The sequence below is a fragment of the Cottoperca gobio genome, chromosome 24, assembly GCF_900634415.1.
Source record: "Cottoperca gobio chromosome 24, fCotGob3.1, whole genome shotgun sequence".
NCBI classification, from domain to species: domain Eukaryota; kingdom Metazoa; phylum Chordata; class Actinopteri; order Perciformes; family Bovichtidae; genus Cottoperca; species Cottoperca gobio.
Window position 1 is genome coordinate 20,209,880 of NC_041378.1, and position 21,098 is coordinate 20,230,977.

The following is a 21,098-nucleotide window of genomic DNA, read 5'->3' on the forward strand; positions in this document are numbered from 1 at the left end:
CATGTCACCTCTACAGTCACCTCTACAGCCGCATGTCACCTCTATAGCCGCATGTCACCTGAACAGCCGAAGGTCACCTCTACAGCCGCATGTCACCTCTACAGCCGCATGTCACTCCCTTATCTCCATCGCGATATGCTAAGGGTCTCATAAATCTGTCCTTAACTTGGGGGGCCTTCTTTTCCCTACTATATGACAATTTGCTGTGCGGTCATAAACCAGTTTCAATATAGTGAATATCACACGTCATTGAATATTACACATTATTTATCATATATGCTAGATATAAAGAACTTGCTGGATGAATATTTACTACAATAAGTACAATTTTAATTTTGAGATATTATGGATTAAGTTATACAGCATTATATAAAGTAATTAAATGAGCCCCTCCTTTACCAGCTGCAGCATTAAAGTGATGCGTACATTTTTCTCTCAGTATAATCCAGTAATATAACAAATATTCTGCAATATGAGGAGTTTTACTTTTGGCATTTTAATTATATTTTGTGATTTTACTTTTTGTAAGATTTAGAATGCAGTACCTGTTTCTACACTGTTACTGAATTTAATTATACTTTGTCCACCTCTGTTTGTCATTTGATTCTACAGACTTCCTTCTCTGTTATTTACTTCCACTTCCCATTACACACTGCCCAGGTTAGAATAAAAGTGGTGGATAATTAATACCTCACCTGACTTTAGTTTATAACAGGTGGGGTTTTTTACTTTCCTATCAGTATAGGGCATGGAAGATGTCTGGGTGGAGTGAGTCTCCCTCTCATTCAACAAACTCAAGCTAACATCTCAGGCTGCAAGTCCAAGGCGAATGGTTTGAGGAATGTTAAGGTGTGAGATCCATCCATCCATCCATCGTCCATTTCGGCCGCTTGTACCCGTGATCTTGTTCTTTCGGTCATGACCCAGCCTTCATGACCATAGGTGAGGGTAGGAACGAAGATCGACCGGTAGATTGAGAGCTTTGCCTTCTGGCTCAGCTCTCTTTTCGTCACAACGGTGCGGTAAAGTGACTGTAATACCGCCCCCGCTGCTCCGATTCTCCGGCCAATCTCTCGCTCCATTGTCCCCTCACTCGCGAACAAGACCCCGAGGTACTTGAACTCCTTCACTTGGGGTAATGGCTCATTCCCTACCCGGAGTAGGCAATCCACCGGTTTCCTGCTGAGAGCCATGGCCTCAGATTTGGAGGTGCTGATCCTCATCCCAACCGCTTCACACTCGGCTGCGAACCGATCCAGTGACTGTTGAAGGTCACAGACCGATGATGCCATAAGGACCACATCATCTGCAAAGAGCAGCGATGAGATCCTCAGGTCACCGAACTGCAACCCCTCTCCTCCACGACTACGCCTCGATATCCTATCCATGAAAATCACGAACAGGATTGGTGATAAAGCGCAGCCCTGGCGGAGGCCAACATTCACGGGAAACGAGTCCGACTTACTGCCGAGTATCCGGACACAACTCTCGCTTTGGGCGTACAGGGATTGGATGGCCCTCAAAAGTGACCCCCTCACCCCATACTCCCGCAGCACCTCCCACAGTATCACCCGGGGGACCCGGTCATACGCCTTCTCCAGATCCACAAAACACATGTAGACCGGATGGGCGTACTCCCAGGCCCCCTCCAGGATCCTTGCGAGAGTGAAGAGTTGGTCCGTTGTTCCACGACCAGGACGGAATCCGCATTGTTCCTCTTCAATCAGAGGTTCGACTACCGGCCGAACCCTCCTTTCCAGTACCTTGGAGTAGACTTTACCAGGGAGGCTGAGAAGTGTGATACCCCTGTAGTTGGCACACACTCTCTGGTCCCCCTTTTTAAATAGGGGAACCACCACCCCGGTCTGCCAACCCCTAGGCACTGTCCCAGACTTCCACGCAATGTTGACGAGGCGTGTCAACCAAGACAGCCCCTCAACACCCAAAGCCTTCAGCATTTCTGGACAGATCTCATCAACCCCTGCGGCTTTGCCACTGTGGAGTTGTTTGACTACCTCAGTGACTTCCATCAGGGAAATTGACGATGATCCCCCATCAGCTTCCAGCTCTGCCTCAACCATAGAGGGCGTGTTAGTCGGATTCAGGAGTTCCTCAAAGTGCTCCTTCCACCGGCCGATAACCTTCTCAGTTGAAGTCAGCAGGGTCCCACCCTTGCTGTACACAGCTTGGATGGTTCCTCGCTTCCCCCTCCTGAGGTGCCGGATGGTTTTCCAGAAGCACCTTGGTGCCGACCGAAAGTCCTTCTCCATAGCTTCTCCGAACTTCTCCCACACCCGCTGCTTTGCCTCTGACACGGCAGAAGCTGCCGCCCTTCTAGTCCTTCGATACCCTGCAACTGTTTCCGGAGTCCTCCCGGATAACATAACCCGGAAGGACTCCTTCTTCAGTCGGACGGCTTCCCTGACCACCGGGGTCCACCACGGTGTTCGAGGGTTACCGCCCCTTGAGGCACCTAAGACCTTGAGACCACAGCTCATCACCGCAGCTTCAGCAATAGAGGTTTTGAACATCGCCCACTCAGGTTCAATGCCCCCAACCTCCACAGGGATGGATTACTGGAGCCCCCTGCAGGGCTCCATTCAGGGTCTCCAAGAAGGCCGAATACTCAGAACTGCGGTTTGGGGCATAGGCACAAACAACAGTCAGAGTTTTCCCCCCCATAACCCGAAGGCGTAGGGAGGCGACCCTCTCGTCCACCGGGATAAACTCCAACGTAGCGGCGCTCAGCCGGGGGCTAGTGAGTATCCCCACCCCGGCCCGACGCCTCACACCTTGGGCAACTCCGGAGAAGAATAGAGTCCAACCCCTATCCAGGAGTACGGTTCCAGAGCCAAGACTGTGCGTGGAGGTAAGCCCCACCAGATCCAACTGGTAGCGATCCACCTCCCGCACTAGTTCCGGCTCCTTCCCCCACAGAGAGGTGAAGTTCCACGTCCCCAGAGCCAGCCTCTGCTGCCCGGGTCTGGTCCGTCGAGGTCCCTGACCATCACTGCCACCCATGTGACAGCGCACCCGACCCCAGCGGTTTTTCCCATGAGTGGTGGGCCCACAGGATGGATGGATGGGAGGCACCACGTAGCTTCTTCGGGCTGTGCCCGACCGGGCTCCGTGGCAAACCCGGCCACCAGGCGCTCGCTGTCGGGCCCTCCCTCTGGGCCTGGCTCCAGACGGGGGCCCCGGGCTTCCTCCGGGCAGGGTCTCTCCTTTCCTTTTCCTTTCTTTCATGAAGTCATTTTTGAACCATTCTTAGTCTGGCCCCTCACCTGAGACCAATTTGCCTTGGGAGACCCTACCAGGAGCACTAGGCTCCAGACAACACAGCTCTCAGGTTCATAGGGACACACAAACCTCTCCACCACGATAAGGTGATGGTTCCCAGAGAGGCAAGGTGTGAGATGATAAGATCAAATACAACAGAAAGTAATCTTGATCTCAAATTCGAATGTTACCGATCCTTTCTATTGTTGTACGGGCAACATCTTTTAGACGTCCACAGATAAAAACATGTCAGGCTCAGTTACAGGGACGACATTAAGAATGTATCCATGATGAGTAAGCTTTAAGTAAGTGTGCATTACAGGACTGTAGATGCAGGAATTAACTTGAATTCTCAGTGTAATCATCAGCAAACCTAACCACAAAAACACATGCATATTCCCTTGATTTAATACGTCATTTTTTAGAAAGTGGCCACACAATGTTTTTAACTTCCCGAAAAGACTTTCAGAAGTTTTGTGGGTGGAGTTGAGTGCAGCAGAAATGGAAATAAGTATTCAGTAGTGAAGCTGAATAAAGTCTGAAAGGTGACAGCAGCGAGCAGCGTGGAACAAAAGGGTTGCACAGCTTCACTCCCCCAGGCGGAAGCAACACAAACGCAAAAGATAAAAGTGACGTTTCCAGTCATTTGAATGTGTTCAAGCTGAGCTAGCAGAATACTGAACCAAGGTGTTTCAGTTCACAAAGGTCCTTCTCAGTGTTGGATTGACTCATGTCAGGTCTACATTGTTCTCTGCTGCTCAGCTCACTTGCTCATGCCATCAGTATGTTCATGGAAGGAATACAAGAAGCTTAAATGAGCTGAATGGTAGCTTGTCCTGCAAGCTGTCAGTGTCACACTGCTGTCGGTCCAGGTCCATATCAAAGACACATACCTCGTTACATACATTCACTCATGCAGACACAGTGTAAGTGTGCTGTATAGGATGGATCAGTCTACTGGAAGGTCAGTAGTACTTAGATTGATGTTCTTTGGAATGAACGATTGTTATTTTCTGTGTGATTTGTTTCTAATCTCTGCGGAGAGATGGATTGAAAGAAAAGATTGATGGTTGCTCACCTGGTCGATCGGGCTCTCGTACAGTATTAAGGCTGAGTCCTTTCCTACATGTTCTTTCTCTTCTCCACCTTTCCTGTCTCTCTCCAGCTGTTCTAAATAATAAAGGAAAAAGACCCAAAATAATCTTTAAAAAGATTGATGTTTACTGTCAGATGAAAGCATACATAATATTTTTATAAATTACATTTTACACTACCAATTGTTAGCTATAATATAATAGAAAAGTAAGAAAGGCTAAATGTGTACTATGCTGAAAATTGCTGCTGAAAGGTTAAAATCGGTTCATAAAATGTTTATGATATGAAATGTATTCGTGTTCCAGCTGAAGCACTAAGGAGAACTTGAAGCACTGAACGGGTTTCAAGTGTCCATTGAAATGGAAGCAATGGAAGCTATTCCCATGTCAGTTGAGTTGTTCAGTTGAAATAAGTAGAGATGAGTGGAAACGTTATCAGGGTAAGCATTTTTAAGTTTCAGATTGTAGTGGAAGCACTAGCTGGTGAAGTGTCAGTATAAGCAGTTAGAGTTAAGTATAAGCACTGAAAGCGTTCAAATATAACTGAACTGTCGGGTTTATTGTTAATGAGAAAATCACAAAGGATCATTCTTTGCAGTCACATTTAAATGACTGTCCAATCGTACAGCCTGGGCTTCTGTTGACATGACTGCATTTATGAACACAATGTTGACAAACACAAAGCATAGCATAATGCAATAATAAAGGTCACAGACATTCACAAACCAGGTGTACTTGAAATAATGATGAAATTCTATGAACTTCTGAAGGATAATGACAATCCTCCCAGTGCACGAGATTAATACATCATAGTCACGTTATGTCTATATTCAAGAGCCCAGCAGAGGCAGCTGTGGTTCCATCCCCCTGAAGTCAACATGTCAAAGTGTGCTTGGGTGAGATATATGCATACTACTTAATGGTTAATGTGTTTTATCAGTGTAATCAATTTTTCTCATTATCATACCAAATATTGAAACTTTAAAAACCATGTAAAGCAGTCACTGTCACACAGTCTGTCTGTCTGTTGCCATTTACTGGATATTTCTCATGCTGCAATGGAAGGAACAGCAACATACCAACTTGTGTTTTAACAAGAACATTTCCTTGTAATGTGATGAGTCAGTCCATCATTATAACAAACATTTATTATTGTCACAATGTTGTTATTATTTAATAATAAAAATGTAAGCTTTGACATTTACCAAGAAAAAGTGGATAAGTTGTAAAAATAATTTGCCATAAAGTATGTTGCTGTAGATTTCCAATATCATCATACACATCAAATCATTTCCTTGTTCTTCTGATTCAAACTTTCCATTGTCCTTCCTGAAAAACACAGCACTGTCTTTAATCGTTGACTTACCTGTACGTCAGCATAAATGACAAATTCCAATCAGCAATTTTACCTCCGGTTCTTGTGCTGCCACTCCGATCACACACGCGCATCCGCATACGCACACGCACACACATTTTTATTGATATTGAATATCTGAAAAAGGTTAGATCAGTCTTACATGTTTGCTATGTTTTTCATGGTGTAAAACAGAAATTAAATATCTCCACTAAAGTTCTCTGAACATAATAGGTCTTGTTTGTTGCATCTGTATGTAAACTGTGTGTAAACTGATTACTATAACGGCTGTTTCCCTGTGTACTAAAATGAAGGATTAAAATCAAAAGTGTGAATGACTGATAAAAGCTCAGCAATCTTCCTGGCGCTCTGTGCAGCTTTATCACAGACATCAGTCAGCATTACTTCACCACACCCCAGAGAGAGCTCACAAAACAGGAGAAATAAATCTGTAAGGCTCCTGATGAGGAAGTAGAGATCACAGCTTCTCAGCAGCAAGCAGTTACTTCCTCCTGTGAGTAATAAGTGCAACTCCACTCACACAGGTCAGCTTGTCAGACTGAGAGCAGCTCACACACAGAGGGACTCTGCTGCGATCCCGCACTGGTTAAATGTAAGTACACAATCAGAATCCTCTTGAATGATGTGACGTGTCGCTCTACTGTTTGTGTTGAATGTAAACTCTCAGCAGAGCCGGCACTCTTGTCTTGTTCAGACCTGTTGTATTTGAGATAGTGAGAGACGAGTAGGAGCCGGAGGCAAAGTGAGTACAGAGTCACAAAGAGCAAAGGTTGCTGGAGGTTGTGAGGCAATCAAGCAGAGATAATCTTCTCATTTTCAGGGGAAAACATGAGCGCTTTGTTGATGAACTGAGTGTCGACTCAACAGCAGAGGATGTGGTTTGGTGCAGGTTGTAGCAAGCCTGTGCAAAGCCAAGCCCCACGTACAGGGGAGGCTGCCTCACATAAAAACATATCTTCCTCATACTTCAAATGTCAAGTTGACACATTGTTTCAGGTGTAATACCGTGTGAAAAGTCTGTTAAAGTTTTGTACTAGAATAGCTCTGAGAGTGGAAGGAAAAGTGGAAGAAGTGGGTTGAGTCATTTAACATGCTTCACCCTCAAACACATGAGTGTGATCTATCAGGGGCTTTCCACAGAGAGCAACACAGCCTGTGGACGGGGCAAGGCTTGTGTGTGTGTGCGTTTGCGTTTGTGTGTGTGACGGGGCTTTCTGAACCAGCGTGACGTCAGCTGTGTTTGTGCGTGCGTTGAGTTGTGGTAGGCAGAGCAGATTCTATCAGGTGTGACATACCTCAGTTCATTGATCTATCGAGCCCTGAGTGACCACAGCTGTGCTTCCTATGTTTAAAGTGACAGAGGTCGGCTCTGCCTCCATCCCCTTCTGACACCTGTCAACAAAGGCCGTTGCTGTGGAGACGCTGACAAGCCAGAATAAGGAGGTGAGGAGGATTCCCCAGACAGACAACCGTGAGAAGACAGAGGAGAGGAACACACAGGATGGACCAGCAGCAGCACGCCAAAGTAGAGCGATTTCTCAAGTTGGGATACTCTCACAGTGACATCCTGAGGGTGCTGGAGAGCCTCCGCCATGATGCCCAGACCAATGATATCCTGGAGGAGCTGATAAAGACCTGCCACACTCGAAGCAACAAGAGTGTCCCCGACAGCCCCAGGCTGGTCTCCAGAGGCTGCAGCCCTGCTCACAGTCAGCCCAGAGCTGGGCCGGACAGAGAGCTGCTGGCTGGCTTCAGACCCGTCGTTATAGATGGAAGCAACGTGGCCATGAGGTGAGACTCATTCACAAAACACTTTGTAAACTGTGCCGTCATTCAGGATCGGGCTAGACCTGTATTTTTAGTCAAATGTTCTTGAAGTGTCAAAAGTATTTGTTGAGTCCATTTCAGAGGGTTATATTATTTAATCATTATCAGAATGTTATTATATTAATATTATAGCCTTAATACATTAGCAGGATTTAATACTAGTCAAGGTAGAGCTCATTTAATTAATTTGGATCTTCTGTCTTTATTGATGCATCGTATTTTCAAAGCTTTGAATTCTAAATCTTAATCTACAAATTAACTATAGTTGTCAAAGATATATGCCTCTGAGATGTACAAGTATGTAGTAACGTAACGTGGAAATAAAGTACAGGTATCTCAAAATTGTACTCAAGTGCAGTACTTTTTTTGTTTAACTTGCATTTCATTCTTGCGCCAAGCCAAACATTAAAGGACATTTTACATGGCAATGAGAGAAAACCTTTTTTTCTTTATTTGCTGGAAAAAATACTTTCTTAAGGTATGAGGCAAGAGCAGAGATGTTCATTCACGTGTAAAAGAACATCTAACTGCACTATTTTAGAGTTATATTTTCCGTATACCAGCGTCTCTATTTGTGTCAAATCTTGTTTCACTTCATGCAGCACACTTCCTCTTTAGACATATGGGAAGTGAAAACATGATGTGCGCCTGTATTTTTTTTGTACTCAATTTAAGTTCACATAATGCCCGTGTTTATCTTCCCAGCAGATTGCTGTTTAGATGATGCTTTATCTATTGTGACTTGAGTGACATTCCTGCATTATATAATCTAATGGTTGACCTGACCTAAATTGGTTACAAAATTTGCTCAAACAAACAACATGGCCAATAGGAGGAGCGCATGATATGAATATAAAATGGAAAACAATAGAGCGATGTTTCCACAACACGTAGTCCTGTAAGGACATGAAGTGAGTTGAAAGAGGAAGAAGGCTAAAGTATTTACTGTCACACCTTTCCTCCCAGGTGAGGCAGTGCAACTGTAGTCCGGCCTCAGGCGGGGAATGTCACAGGGAGACTCTTCTTTTCGTTTCCTTCCTCAGAATTCTCCTGATCTGCTGGGAAACTCAAACACTTTGTTTTCATTCTCCATGTCACCCTATATGTTTAGTTAGCACTTCGATGAGGTTGTGAGATTTGTTAGAGACAGATTCAAAAGTTCTACGTATGGCTCCTACATTTATCATAATGCATCTCAATGTCATCTTTTGTTAGCCCCACCCTGCGCGGTAAATGCCTGTGTGTCATAGTGACAAACCCACTGAGCATGATCACTCTGCAGTGTTTCAGCCTCTTTTAGTCCGTTGTGTGGGTTTTATAGTTTTACTGTTTGGTTCAGTCTCTCGGCTCTCCTCAGCCTCATCAGTACTCTACCTGCTGAGCAGCAGACAGACACAGTTGGACACCAGCAGGTGAATGTAGTGGAGCATTTAGCAGCTGAAGAGACAGATATGTCTCTTGGTTGAGACCAAACAGCTAAAAAATAGAGAGAATATTAGACTTTGTCAGGTGAACACAATCATGATTCCAAATAATGACAATGTTGCTCTGTGTCTGCTGGTTCTGTAAATAGGTAACACCATTTCTAACATGTTCATAACAACTTAATAAAGTGATTATATGATTAGTGTTAACATGATCACATTAAAAATAAAAGTAACAAAGTAAATTTGAATGCTTGTACATGTTCAAGATCTTTATAAATGTAGGACAGTTAGTTCCCAGTGATAGCTCCTCACAGATCTGACGTTGTTTCAAGCACTCATTCAATCAGATATCCTTTATTAGTCCCACTCTGTACCTTGTTACAGCATAAGAACAAGAAAGTAAAGTGGCAAGTACACAATAAAAGTAATATATTTTTTTTAACAGTGAATATTGCACATGGCAGTGATAATGGTTTTCAGATGCATAAAACTCATACATAAAATATCAATCATACCTCTTCCTTCGGGATGTTACATTTTAAAAACGTACTTTCAGAGCCATCTATTATTTTCCCCAAAAATGTACCCTTTATTCAGTTTTTCTCATATTGACTAAGCTTTAATGACTGTAAGGACCTCTGTGTATACCAATCAGAAACCTTCATAAGTTTTGTTCAAATGATGCCAAACAATGTTTTTCTTTTTGTGTGAGAATCAAATCAAATTTATTTATATAGCCCAATATCACATATTATACATTTGTCCCAGTGTGCTTTACAGACTGTATAGGTTACGACACCCTCTGTCCTTAGACCCTCGCATCGCACAAGGAAAAACTTCTTAAAAAAACCCCATAATTAAAGGGGGAAAAATGGAAGAAACCTCAGGGAGAGCAACTGAGGAGGGATCCCTCTCCCAGGACGGACAGACGTGCAATAGATGTCGTATGTACAGGATAAACAACATAGTACAAATACAACATTCGACAGAAATGATGTTGTGTTGAAAAAAGAGAAAGTTTGGATGAATCCAGGAAAATGTCAAAAAGGCTTCCCGGTGTCCAGCAGGACCAGGTCAGCAGGCGCAGCCACGATTCATGATCCTGACGTAAACTTTATCAGTGGCAACCTGCCACATGAAAGACACAGAAATTCCGGGGATGATGCCCCGGATGCTGTGTTAGTAACATACATTTACATAAATGCATACAGATAGAGAGGGGGAGAGGGAGGGGAGGAGAGCAGGGAGGTGTCCCCCGGCAGTCTAAGCCTATAGCAGCATAACTAGGGGCTGATCCAAGGCAAGCATGAGCCAGCCCTAACTATAAGCTTTATCAAAAAGGAAAGTCTTTAGCCTACTCTTAAATGTGGAGAGTGTGTCTGCCTCCCGAACACAAACTGGAAGCTGGTTCCACTGGAGAGGAGCTTGATAGCTGAAGGCTCTGGCTCCCATTGTACTCTTAGAGACTCTAGGAACTAAGTAACCCTGCAGTCTGGGAGCGCAATGCGCAGAACTCTTTTCTTATTATTTAAATTTAAAACGTTGCCACTGTTTTGCATAATGTACAGTAAACATGACGTTTTAGGATTAATAAGAGAATCAGGTGATGTCTCATCTCTGTGGTTAACTCTGAGCACATGCCTTACAACACTGTCTACTTCCTGAAAAAGGGAGAAGAGATGTGAGTGTGCATAACGTGCACGGAAACACAAAAGAAGAAGTTATTTTTTTTGTTGACTCTGGCTTCTGTGTCTTTGTAGCCATGGCAACAAGAAGGTGTTTTCGTGTCAGGGTGTCCAGCTGGCAGTGAACTGGTTCTGGGACAAAGGTCTGCGAGACATCACCGTGTTCGTTCCCCTGTGGAGGAAGGAGCAGCCGCGACCCGAGGCGCCTATCACAGGTAAGGTCAGCTGACTGAGCCGCTCATTCAGTCAAAGGGAAATGCCACCAACTATAAGAATGTTCTTTAGGACAGTTTAATCAGGTCTATGTGCACGTCTTCCCTTCAGGTTCAGGTCTGACCTCGCCCAATTTTGATGTTATATTCTATTATAAGATGGCTGCAGGTGCTTTATAGACAATGATTTAAACGTGGCTGCAGCGACTGTGGTTGAATCACAATAACCTTCATATTTCAGCACTGCTAATCAGGACCAACCAGAATTGAAGCCTCTTTTATGAATGCACCAACTGACACTAAAATCTTATATGTTTGACAAAGTCAAACTTGAGCATGAAAAGTACAGAGTACCTGAGCAGGTAGAGTACAGAGTAACTGTGCATGTAGAGTACAGTGTACCTGAGTATGTAGAGTACAGAGTACCTGAGCAGGTAGAGTACAGAGTACCTGAGCAGGTAGAGTACAGAGTAACTGAGCATGTAGAGTACAGAGTACCTGAGCAGGTAGAGTACAGAGTAACTGTGCATGTAGAGTACAGAGTACCTGAGCAGGTAGAGTACAGAGTAACTGAGCATGTAGAGTACAGAGTACCTGAGCAGGTAGAGGACAGAGTACCTGAGCAGGTAGAGTACAGAGTACCTGAGCAGGTAGAGGACAGAGTACTTGAGCAGGTAGAGGACAGAGTACCTGAGCATATAGAGTACAGAGTACCTGAGCAGGTAGAGTACAGAGTACCTGAGCAGGTAGAGTACAGAGTACCTGAGCATGTAGAGTACAGAGTACCTGAGCAGGTAAAGTACAGAGTACCTGAGCAGGTAGAGTACAGAGTACCTGAGCAGGTAGAGTACAGAGTACCTGAGCATATAGAGTACCTGAGCATGTAGAGCACAGAGTACCTGAGCATGTAGAGTACAGAGTACTTGAGTAGGTAGAGTACAGAGTACCTGAGCATGTAGAGTACAGAGTACTTGAGCAGGTAGAGAAAGCAGATTAAGAATCTTCATGGAGCTAAGGGAAAGTGCTCAGCTGAGATTTTATTTTCTCCTTAACAAAAAAATAAAGTCTTAAACTTAGATTTTTGGACGACGGTCAAGTTTACTGTACTTATACTTTTTAAATCCATCAGTCCACTACAAGTATATTCAATAATTATATTGTAATTTTCCTGCAAAATCAATAAAATAGGAAAAATTATCATATGTATAACTGTTCTGGCATGTAATGCCACTCTGACACTTTCTCTTCCTCCTGTTTGGCAGCCGGATCCTTTATAGAGTTCAGTGTAAACACAAGTTTCAAACAATAAGTTTAACCACCAAAACTGAAATCCAGTATTTTATTCATGTTGGATCAGAAGGAGCTACAACTATTTTCTTTTCTGAAAGCGATCAGCAGTTTAGGAGGAAGCATGGTCAGTGCCAAGTGCAGTTTCACACTTTTTATGATCGCTGTGTAAAGCTCACCATCAAAGCAAGGAAACTAAAGTAAAGATAAGAGCTCATATAGGCAGCAGCATGACAAGTTCCCTGCTCATTGACATGTAGTGCTAACCTTCACCGGTTTGTCCATTGTCCATGAAAGGCTTGTTTTTCTTACATTAAGCTTTGTTTGTAATATATATATATATATATATATATATATTTAATCTAACCAGATAAAAGTCTCATTGAGAAGACCTGAGTGACCTGACCAAGAGGGCAGCATGAACATTGTTACAACAATAATCACAAACAGACAAATACAAACATTATGTTATGGAACACTGTGCTGCATTCATATATAAACCTTTTAATGTTTCCACTCAGAAAGAAACCATTTATTTATTATTAATATTTATATACTTATAATACTACACTTGAAGATGAATATTCAGGGATACACACGTCAAAGTGTACGAAGCCCCAAGTGAGTGCGCAGCCGTAGTTGCTGAATAATTTTGACCAGTTTCACCCTAAATTTTCCTGATCACAGAATTTTATTGAAAACATCCAAAGAATGTTTACATTTTTTTTTTACAAAACATATACATAATTAGATTTAAGAAAGTGACAATTCATCAGACAATGTTCAGTTTTGTTAAAAAAAAACAATGTTAACAATGCTAGTTTTACCATGAATGGACATCTGAACACTTGAAGCGGTCGCAGTAGGCTTCGGTTTAAGAAAAGATCTGGTTTGGGTTTAAGAAGTATGTTAATCTAGGAAGTTTATAGACCCTTCTTCATTTTTCTGCCGTTAACTTCCTGGAAGAAAGCCACCTTAAAAGGTCTAATTCTGAGAACCGCAATGCATCCTGGGGATTTCTTTGGGTTTAACATACTTCAGCTGAGCTAGTGTTGGCTCATTCAGGCTGAAAATGTGAAAGAGTTGAGAAGCCCACTGAAGCCTGGACGTGTTGTTAATTAGTACTTACTTGTATTAGTATTACTACCTTCAGCCTTATTATAATGATAAAACAACACTATTTTCATGTATTTCATAGATCAACACATTCTCCATGAGCTGGAGAGAAGGAAGATCCTGGTGTACACGCCATCTCGCTGCGTAAACGGTAAGAGGGTGGTGTGCTACGATGACCGCTACATCGTCAAACTGGCCTTCGACTCAGACGGCATCATCGTGTCTAACGACAACTACCGCGACCTGCAGACAGAGAGTCCCCAGTGGAAGACGTTCATAGAGGAGAGGCTGCTGATGTACTCCTTCGCTAATGACAAGTAAGACTGATGGTGCACATGCAGCACCTCTTGTACACACATAGTTAGAGAGTAGGTTCAAAACAACGCTACTTATTACTATTATTATTACATTACTGCATCTCTGTGCTGCTGCAGGTTCATGCCTCCAGACGATCCTCTGGGGAGAAATGGTCCCACAATCGATGACTTTCTGTGGAAGAAGCCATGGAGCCCAGACAACAAGCTGCAGCACTGTCCTTACGGTCAGTCTACTCTTCTGTACACTTCTACACTTCCTGCTACTCTGCTGGGGGATTAAAAGTGCACAACAACAAGCCGTTTAGAGAGAGTATCTGCAGTGCTTTTTACATTCCCATGAATCCGCCTGTGTTCCGTTTGGAAACAAGTCTGCAGCCATGGAAACATGCTAACGTCAGCATGCTCACAATGAATATTCTGATGTTCAGCAGGTATAATGTTTGTACACTAAACACAAAATGTAGCTGAGACTGATGGAGTGTGATGATTTTTGGAGATACATTGGTCATAAAGTAAACCAAAAATATTAAACATATTACTATGAGAAGTCAGGATTACAAATCATGAGGACACATCTTCCGGGAACAAAAGTGTGTGCCAATCCAGGTTATTATTCATAAAAAGAGTGAACACTGACCTGTTGGTGGTGTCATGAGGATTACACCTTTGGGCAACATGAACATCTGGACCAAACTTTATTCAGTCCCTTACATATTTCAGTTTGGACCAAAGTTACGGACTGGCCGAATAAACATTATATAACTATATAATAACATGAGCCGTGGTAGCTACGATGGTTAACCAAATGATAGCATGCCAACATCAGGAGCTCAGAGAGTGATCAGTCTGACAACAATAAGCCTCTGGGGGACAACGGGCAATATTTCTGGGGTTCTGGTTTAGCCAGTGGATAGCCGAGTCCAATTACCAACTTGAGATGTGAGACTGGAGTTGAGAGACGACCTCTACGACAGGATTGTTTCATAAGTAGCCAGTTTACACTCAGTTAACAGTTCATTTATTAGATAACAAAAAGCTAGCCGGTGGGTTCCGCCTCTGTTACTCTCCACACGGACTGTTAACCTGCATTCAAACAAAGACTGCTCAAACGTGATTGGTCAATACTACAGACTACAAACGGTAACCAAAACACTTCCGATACCAAAATCTTGTCCCGTTGCTACAAATTCAGAATTCATATGCAGATATCCGTTTGTAGAGATTACTTCTTTGTAACTCCTTTAAAAGTTTCCATCTGTCTTCATTGAAATTATGATTTCAACATAACATAATATTTTTTTAGATTAGATTGTAACATGAATGAGCATTAAGACAATTGATGAAAAACTTGCTGATTGAAAAAGAAATGAGGCTGCTGTCAGAGTGGAGATGTTTTCTTCTGTCTTTCCTTCCTTCACGGTGAAGCATGTGAAACTTGTGCAAGGCTACCCATCTGTGGTGAAGATATTATCTGAGGAGTGCCTATCAGTAATAAGGCCCCAGAGACACCAGGGGATCATACAAAGAGTCCTACAGTCAGGGCTGTAGTCAAGACCAACTTAATCTAGTCCAAGTCAAGTCCAAGGCTTAAAGAAATGGCCTTGAGACTGAGCCTGGACTCCAGTACTACAGCCCCTCCTGCAGCCTCAGAGGAGCTGGAGGCTACAGCTCATTTGTTTGTGAAGCATGTGCAAACACACACATCCAGTGTTAACGGTATCTTCAGGTTCACAGCTGTGGAGCCCATAAATAACCTCTTCTTCCTTTCTTTTAGGAAAGAAGTGTACTTATGGAGTCAAGTGCAAGTTCTACCACCCAGAGCGGGCCAACCAATCCCAGCTGTCTGTGGCCGATGAACTGAGGGCGCTGAGAGACAGAGCCAAGAACTTCTCGGCCCAGCCGGACACACACTGCAGATACATTTCCTCTACACCACCGCCTCTCTGCATAGAAGATCTATCCCTCAGGGCTTCACCCAGCGAGCACTTCATCTATCACAGAGACAGTAGCAGCCCCAGAAGCCAACCCAACACAAGCCTGCACCTCTGCCCGAGCCCCGATGTGGACGAGGCCTTCAGCTCCATGGAGAGCTCCATGTCCAGGCTCTACATCCAGGATGTGTCCTGCAGCATGGAGCGTCCTCCTCATAGCTACAGCAGCGGAGTGGCCAGCTACAGCCACGACGACTGCTCGCTCTCAGGGTCCTTTGGTGGGAACAGCCTGAGGCTCTGCCTCGGCAGAGGAGCAGATTTCTACCCTAATCACAGCGGCTCAGTGCCCTGCCTACGGCCCGTGTGCAGCTGTGCTCACCAGGAGACAAGGATGTCCCACCACCCAGCGTGGGGCTCCTGCCCAGCTCTGCCTCCACATAACGGGGAGCATCCTGGAGACTTTTTAGAGAAGCAGTACAGACAGAGCCACAGCTTACAGAGGGACCCGTGGCCACAGGACAGAGCCAAGAGCCCGGCCAGTGAGCAGAGGAGGGGCCTGAGGAGCCAGCTGAGCACCCTCTTCCCTCAGAGCACCGTGGAGCAAGTCATGAACGCTTACCCTCATATCTCAGACATGACTCAGCTGATTACTCTGATCCAGAGCTACAGGAGCAGCCACATCTCCTTCTAGATTACATTCTCATGCCAAAGCAAAGTGAAAAATGAAAAAATAAGAAAATGTCTTCTGTTCTTTATTAGGGATCATACTGTGACTAAACGTAACTCTTGCTTGAACACATTCCAAAGTAACCCTTTATTTGAAGCATTAAAAAGTGACTGGATCTGATAAAGTCTTGAAAATGTAGCTGAATGTGTGAAATGACTGAATGCTATATCTTTAGTATAAAAGTGCAATGCACTACACTCCATTCATGCTACTTATTGTAGCAGTGAACATGTTTAATTAAAGCAGCATGTGTTGTTTTCTCATGTTGCCTCAAAGTGAGGATTTCCACTATACTATTGTGTACTTCTGTAAAGAATGTCTGTCCTGTTTTATATGAATTCTGTGAAATAAAAGCTCTCAATCGCTCTGAATATTTGTCAATGATGAACCTGTCCCTACAGGTGGGTGAGAACTCTTCACCAAAGTGGTATAATAAATATCAAATTTGAACGTAGAGCTGCCGCTCCACTGTTTTCCAGCAGAGTGAATGATACCAATATCTGCTGCAACATTTGTGGACGACACCACATTCACTGGACTCATCTGTGGTGGGGATGATTCCGCCTGCAGGTGTGAGATGGACCTTGGTCCTGTCAGAACTTAAGAGCTCAACACTCTAAAAACAGTGATGTTGTGGATTTTCTTAAGAACACAGCTCACAAGAGACATTCTGACTGGTCATAAAAGGAAGAGCACAAGCATAATCAACAACATTATTAATGGTACCTTAGTGTCCCAGTGATGCACGATACCAGAGCCCTGCAACTGAAACTAAATGGACTGCAGCCATTGTTAACTTTAAGTTCCAGCTGCAGTTGTCCTGCTATGATGTGTTCCAGCTGCTTCACTGAAACCTATGTTGGGCTCTTCTGCCATCTACTGGATACAAACACCAGACATCAAAGACAAACCAAAAAAAATCAGAATAGATTTTTTTTATTATTTTTTACAAATAACTTATCTGTTACAAAGACAGTTTTCCCAGCTAAAATCAAAAAAACACTTTAGATATCCAATTTATTTTTTGTCCATTTAATAAAACATGAATAAACTGCCTCTTCACACCAAGGTGCAGATAAAGCTGAAAACTGGTTTCTTTGGATTGTAAAAAGGAAAAAGTATGGCGTAAGTGCTTAAGAGACAATAATTCATCTTCTACTTTTAAATGGGTTAAAACAATATTCAAATTTTGGTTTGACAAATGGCACTCTGATATGACAGAATAGATTATCAATACAAATTCAATAGTTCTAAAGGCACTGATGCAAGGCAACATTTCACAAGTGTGGAAAAAACAAAACTAAGTATCTACTCCACAGTTAAGGTAAGTTAATGACAATAAGTAAACTTTAGAGACACCCTCATCAATAAAAGCTTAGGAGGATGAAATTAGCCAAATAAAAATAAGAGTATACAAAGTGGACAGTTGTGATCTGTTATAGGATTATTTCTACATCATAGGAATACTTTGACCTTTGTTACCTCACAAAAACCTCATTCAGGTGCACAGCAACATGGAAACTTTTAACCCAATCAGCAGTTCCCAGAGCAGCAGTAACATCCTGATTGGACTGGAAAATTAATGTGTCTTTGCACTGAAGTGTAGCTGTCCCCAAAACATTAAACCTACATTCCAGTTGTCAGATAAGATGGCAGTGTGTAATTTTGCTTTTTGACCCCTTCCCTCCCCCGACAGTCCCGACATATTTGTTGTCCTAAAAAAAAAAAAAAAATAGACTCCTCAATCGCCTTCCTCTTTGCTGCATCTGCAGATCGTACACAGGAAACTCAGCAATTACACAAGAGATGAGCGGACCGGGCAGACGTAGCTTCATGATGACTGCAAGGTTTTTTACTGCTCTGCTCCTCTCCTTCTGCAAGGCTTCAACTCTCACAGAAATCAGGTCAAAAGCTTAAACAGGGAGCATGGTGCTTATTTGTTTGAAAGAGGGAAACAAAACAAGACAAAAAAAAGTTAATAAAGTCTATAAAGCTATACTTACAGGAAATACAAGTGATTCATAGTGTGAGGAGGAAGGCTTTCAAGGCACATTCTAAAATATGTACAGTAAAAAGCTCAACAGGAGTTTCTGCCTCTGTGTACTGTACACAAGCATGCCATTTTCTTTCCATTTTCATTAACACATGACCGAAGACACAGAAGAGGGATACTGAAGGGGGAGGACCAGATGCACGTTTGAGTGGCAGTGAGCAACACTGCACTTCCCCCTTTGACATCCTCTAGAAACAGCAAACAAACTTTAAAGTCCACGATAAGTCCGTTAGTTTTCCCACCAGATGGAGAGCAATGGCTGAACCGTTCCAAATCCCCCGGTCAGGCCACCACAGAGCAAGAAAAACTAAAACATGTAATCAGCAAAAGGCACATTGGCACCTGTGTGTGTGTGTGTGTGTGTGTGTGTGTGTGTGTGTGTGTGTGTGTGTGTGTGTGTGTGTGTGTGTGTGTGTGTGTGTGTGTGTGTCTCATCACACTGCAGGGCCACACTTGTAATACTGTAAGTGGGAGCAGCGAGGTATCCCCGGGGCTAAAGTGTCACCCACGCCATCCGAGTCTCTAAGGTGAGGTATCATTCGACTCTGCCAGCCGTTATGAAAAACACGACCTGTAAACACTATCCAGTCAAGCCTTCAGTGGACAGCATTCTACAAACCTTAGAGGGCAAAATAAAAATAAAAATCAGGGGAAACAGGACGCGTGATGCACAATGACTGAGCCCCGTCCCAGTTCTCATACAACGAGCAAAAAGAAGAAACACAACCGCCCTTTTCTAATGTGGTCTGGTAGAGGAGGGGGCCTCGTTGGCTCAGAAGTGCCGCGGGAACTCGCACTGTTCACAGCGGTTGAGGGCGGGGTGGTTGAGGAAGGTGCAGGCGGTGCAGCTCCACTGCGTCCCCTCGTCTTCCTCCTGGTCTGCCATGGGCTTCACAATCTTACTGCCCGGGTCTGTAAGGGGGAGAAGGTCAGGATGTTTATCTATAAGTGATGAAACATGGACATCCAAATGATTCACATTTGTGGCTGTGGTAAAGTGAACATCTGATTGTTGCCCACGTGGCAGTAAAAGGTTAAAAAGAATATGGATAACACAGCTACATGTCTGCTCCAAAATATTTAGAAAAGCTTTCCTTGTCAGTGCATGGCGTGAATGAAATTGAGTCGAGACAAAGTATTATTACTCTGAGAGCAGGGTTAAATCCTGGGGGGGGGATAAACCATAAACAACATAGACAATAAGGGAAACATATTTTTGCTATACAAATATGTTTATTATTTCTACTTTAATCTTTGCTTTTTTATTGTGAAACACTGGATAGTGTTACCTCTTCAGAAGTTAAATACTTTTTGAAGGGTTCCAATCCAAAGCGCTGTGCTAGGTGCTTCTGGATGGTGTTCTGTTTCATAAACTTAAAATGCTACGAAGCTTTGTAGTTCATAAAACACTTTCATGGTTTTATCAATTCTTCACATCAAGGTGAGAATCAAGACAAGATCAATGTTGATAATGAAGGGAGAAATAATGAAAGAAAGGAGAAGGACAGAGAGAGAGGAAGGAGCAGAGGATGATGGAGCCCAGCTGCGAGCGAGGGATGATGAATGGATGAGAGGCAGGCAGATGGATGGGTGAACAAAGATCATGGAGTGGGACAGAAGAAATCAGTCGTCAGGGGTAAACCTATTCTGGGCTGATTTGTAATGTTATGATGGGCTACATCTAAATAAGGAAAACAATCAATTTGATCTATTTATTCAATAGTAACTAATCATTTTGCAGAGATGTATTCACTGAGCGTTTTGTTGTTCACTGTGTATTCATTAGCTGGGAGCTTGATTTATTATAGAAGGTTTATTGGTAAATATACTGCTTCATCACCCGGATCTAAGTGAAAGATCTGCTGCGAAACTGTGAGTACTGAAATGTCAAGACTTCAGTTTCAGAGTTTGGTAATAGGCCTTCAACAACAAATATTGGTCCAAGTCTGATGAAAACATGAATTAACTAGTAAAGCTTTGAGATGCTTCTATATATTGCATTTGTTTTAGTAAACACAAGTTATAGATGATTATCTACACATGCAACACTACTGACATTTAATCAGAAACTACAGTCTGAAAAGACAACATGCAATGAATTAATGAATAAGGATATTCCAAATGACAACCACATGCATGGCTTGACTTGCGCACATAAGGAAATACATGAAAGAGCCATATAGAATCTGTCAATAGGATTATAACAGGGGCCAATACTAATGTAGTTAATCAAAGGAAAGTGCCCAGACATGGCCATGCAGCTTTTTCTAAACTTACCAACAGATCAAGTACCTTTGGGTTTGGGTGGGACAGGACCGAGGAATCCAATGTTGTCATAAAAATTATGGATTGCATTGAGTTTATGAAGTTCCTAAATATGTTGAGTTCTATGGATTTTATTCAACATGTCAATGGGTCGGACCCACAACCACAGTCCCACTAGATCTTATTATTACTGGTGGTATCCTTGAAGTACCACTGCTGTATCTTTGACTCTGCCTTGTTATCCTCATCATCTAGCTTTGTTACCGAGCGGTTGTTAGGAAATGCTATTTGACCTCTGAAGATGCTGAATAGCTGAGCATCAATGGAGAAAAACTAAGATGCACGTCCATTATGACACTTTTAAAGAACACCTCACTTCTTGATTGATTTCTAAAAATCTAAAATCATGAATCAATCATTCTATAGACTTTTTATTTTCACTGAAAATTTGAATGATACAAAAATAGTGATTCATTCAAATATCGTGAATTGTATCGCAAATA

The 21,098-nt window shown here is 43.0% G+C and overlaps 2 protein-coding genes across 3 annotated transcripts in view; one reads left to right on the forward strand and one right to left on the reverse strand.

Moving 5' to 3' along the window:
• The first annotated feature begins 6,140 nt into the window (after positions 1–6,140).
• On the forward strand, positions 6,141–16,648 carry LOC115004035 (endoribonuclease ZC3H12A-like). Its single transcript, XM_029426014.1, has 6 exons — positions 6,141–6,340; positions 7,103–7,539; positions 10,763–10,902; positions 13,385–13,619; positions 13,737–13,843; positions 15,394–16,648. Exons 2-6 carry the CDS (start codon positions 7,250–7,252, stop codon positions 16,239–16,241), a joined length of 1,620 nt encoding a protein of 539 aa, XP_029281874.1. The 5' UTR covers positions 6,141–6,340; positions 7,103–7,249; the 3' UTR covers positions 16,242–16,648.
• A 549-nt stretch (positions 16,649–17,197) lies between these two features.
• tab2 (TGF-beta activated kinase 1 (MAP3K7) binding protein 2) overlaps positions 17,198–21,098 on the reverse strand; it is a 37,591-nt gene continuing 33,690 nt past the window's right edge. For both annotated transcript variants that reach the window (XM_029462917.1, XM_029462918.1), the window contains one exon: positions 17,198–19,242. In XM_029462917.1, the coding sequence (XP_029318777.1) occupies positions 19,103–19,242 (140 nt within the window). In that variant the 3' untranslated portion in view covers positions 17,198–19,102. The remainder of the gene's footprint in view (positions 19,243–21,098) is intronic.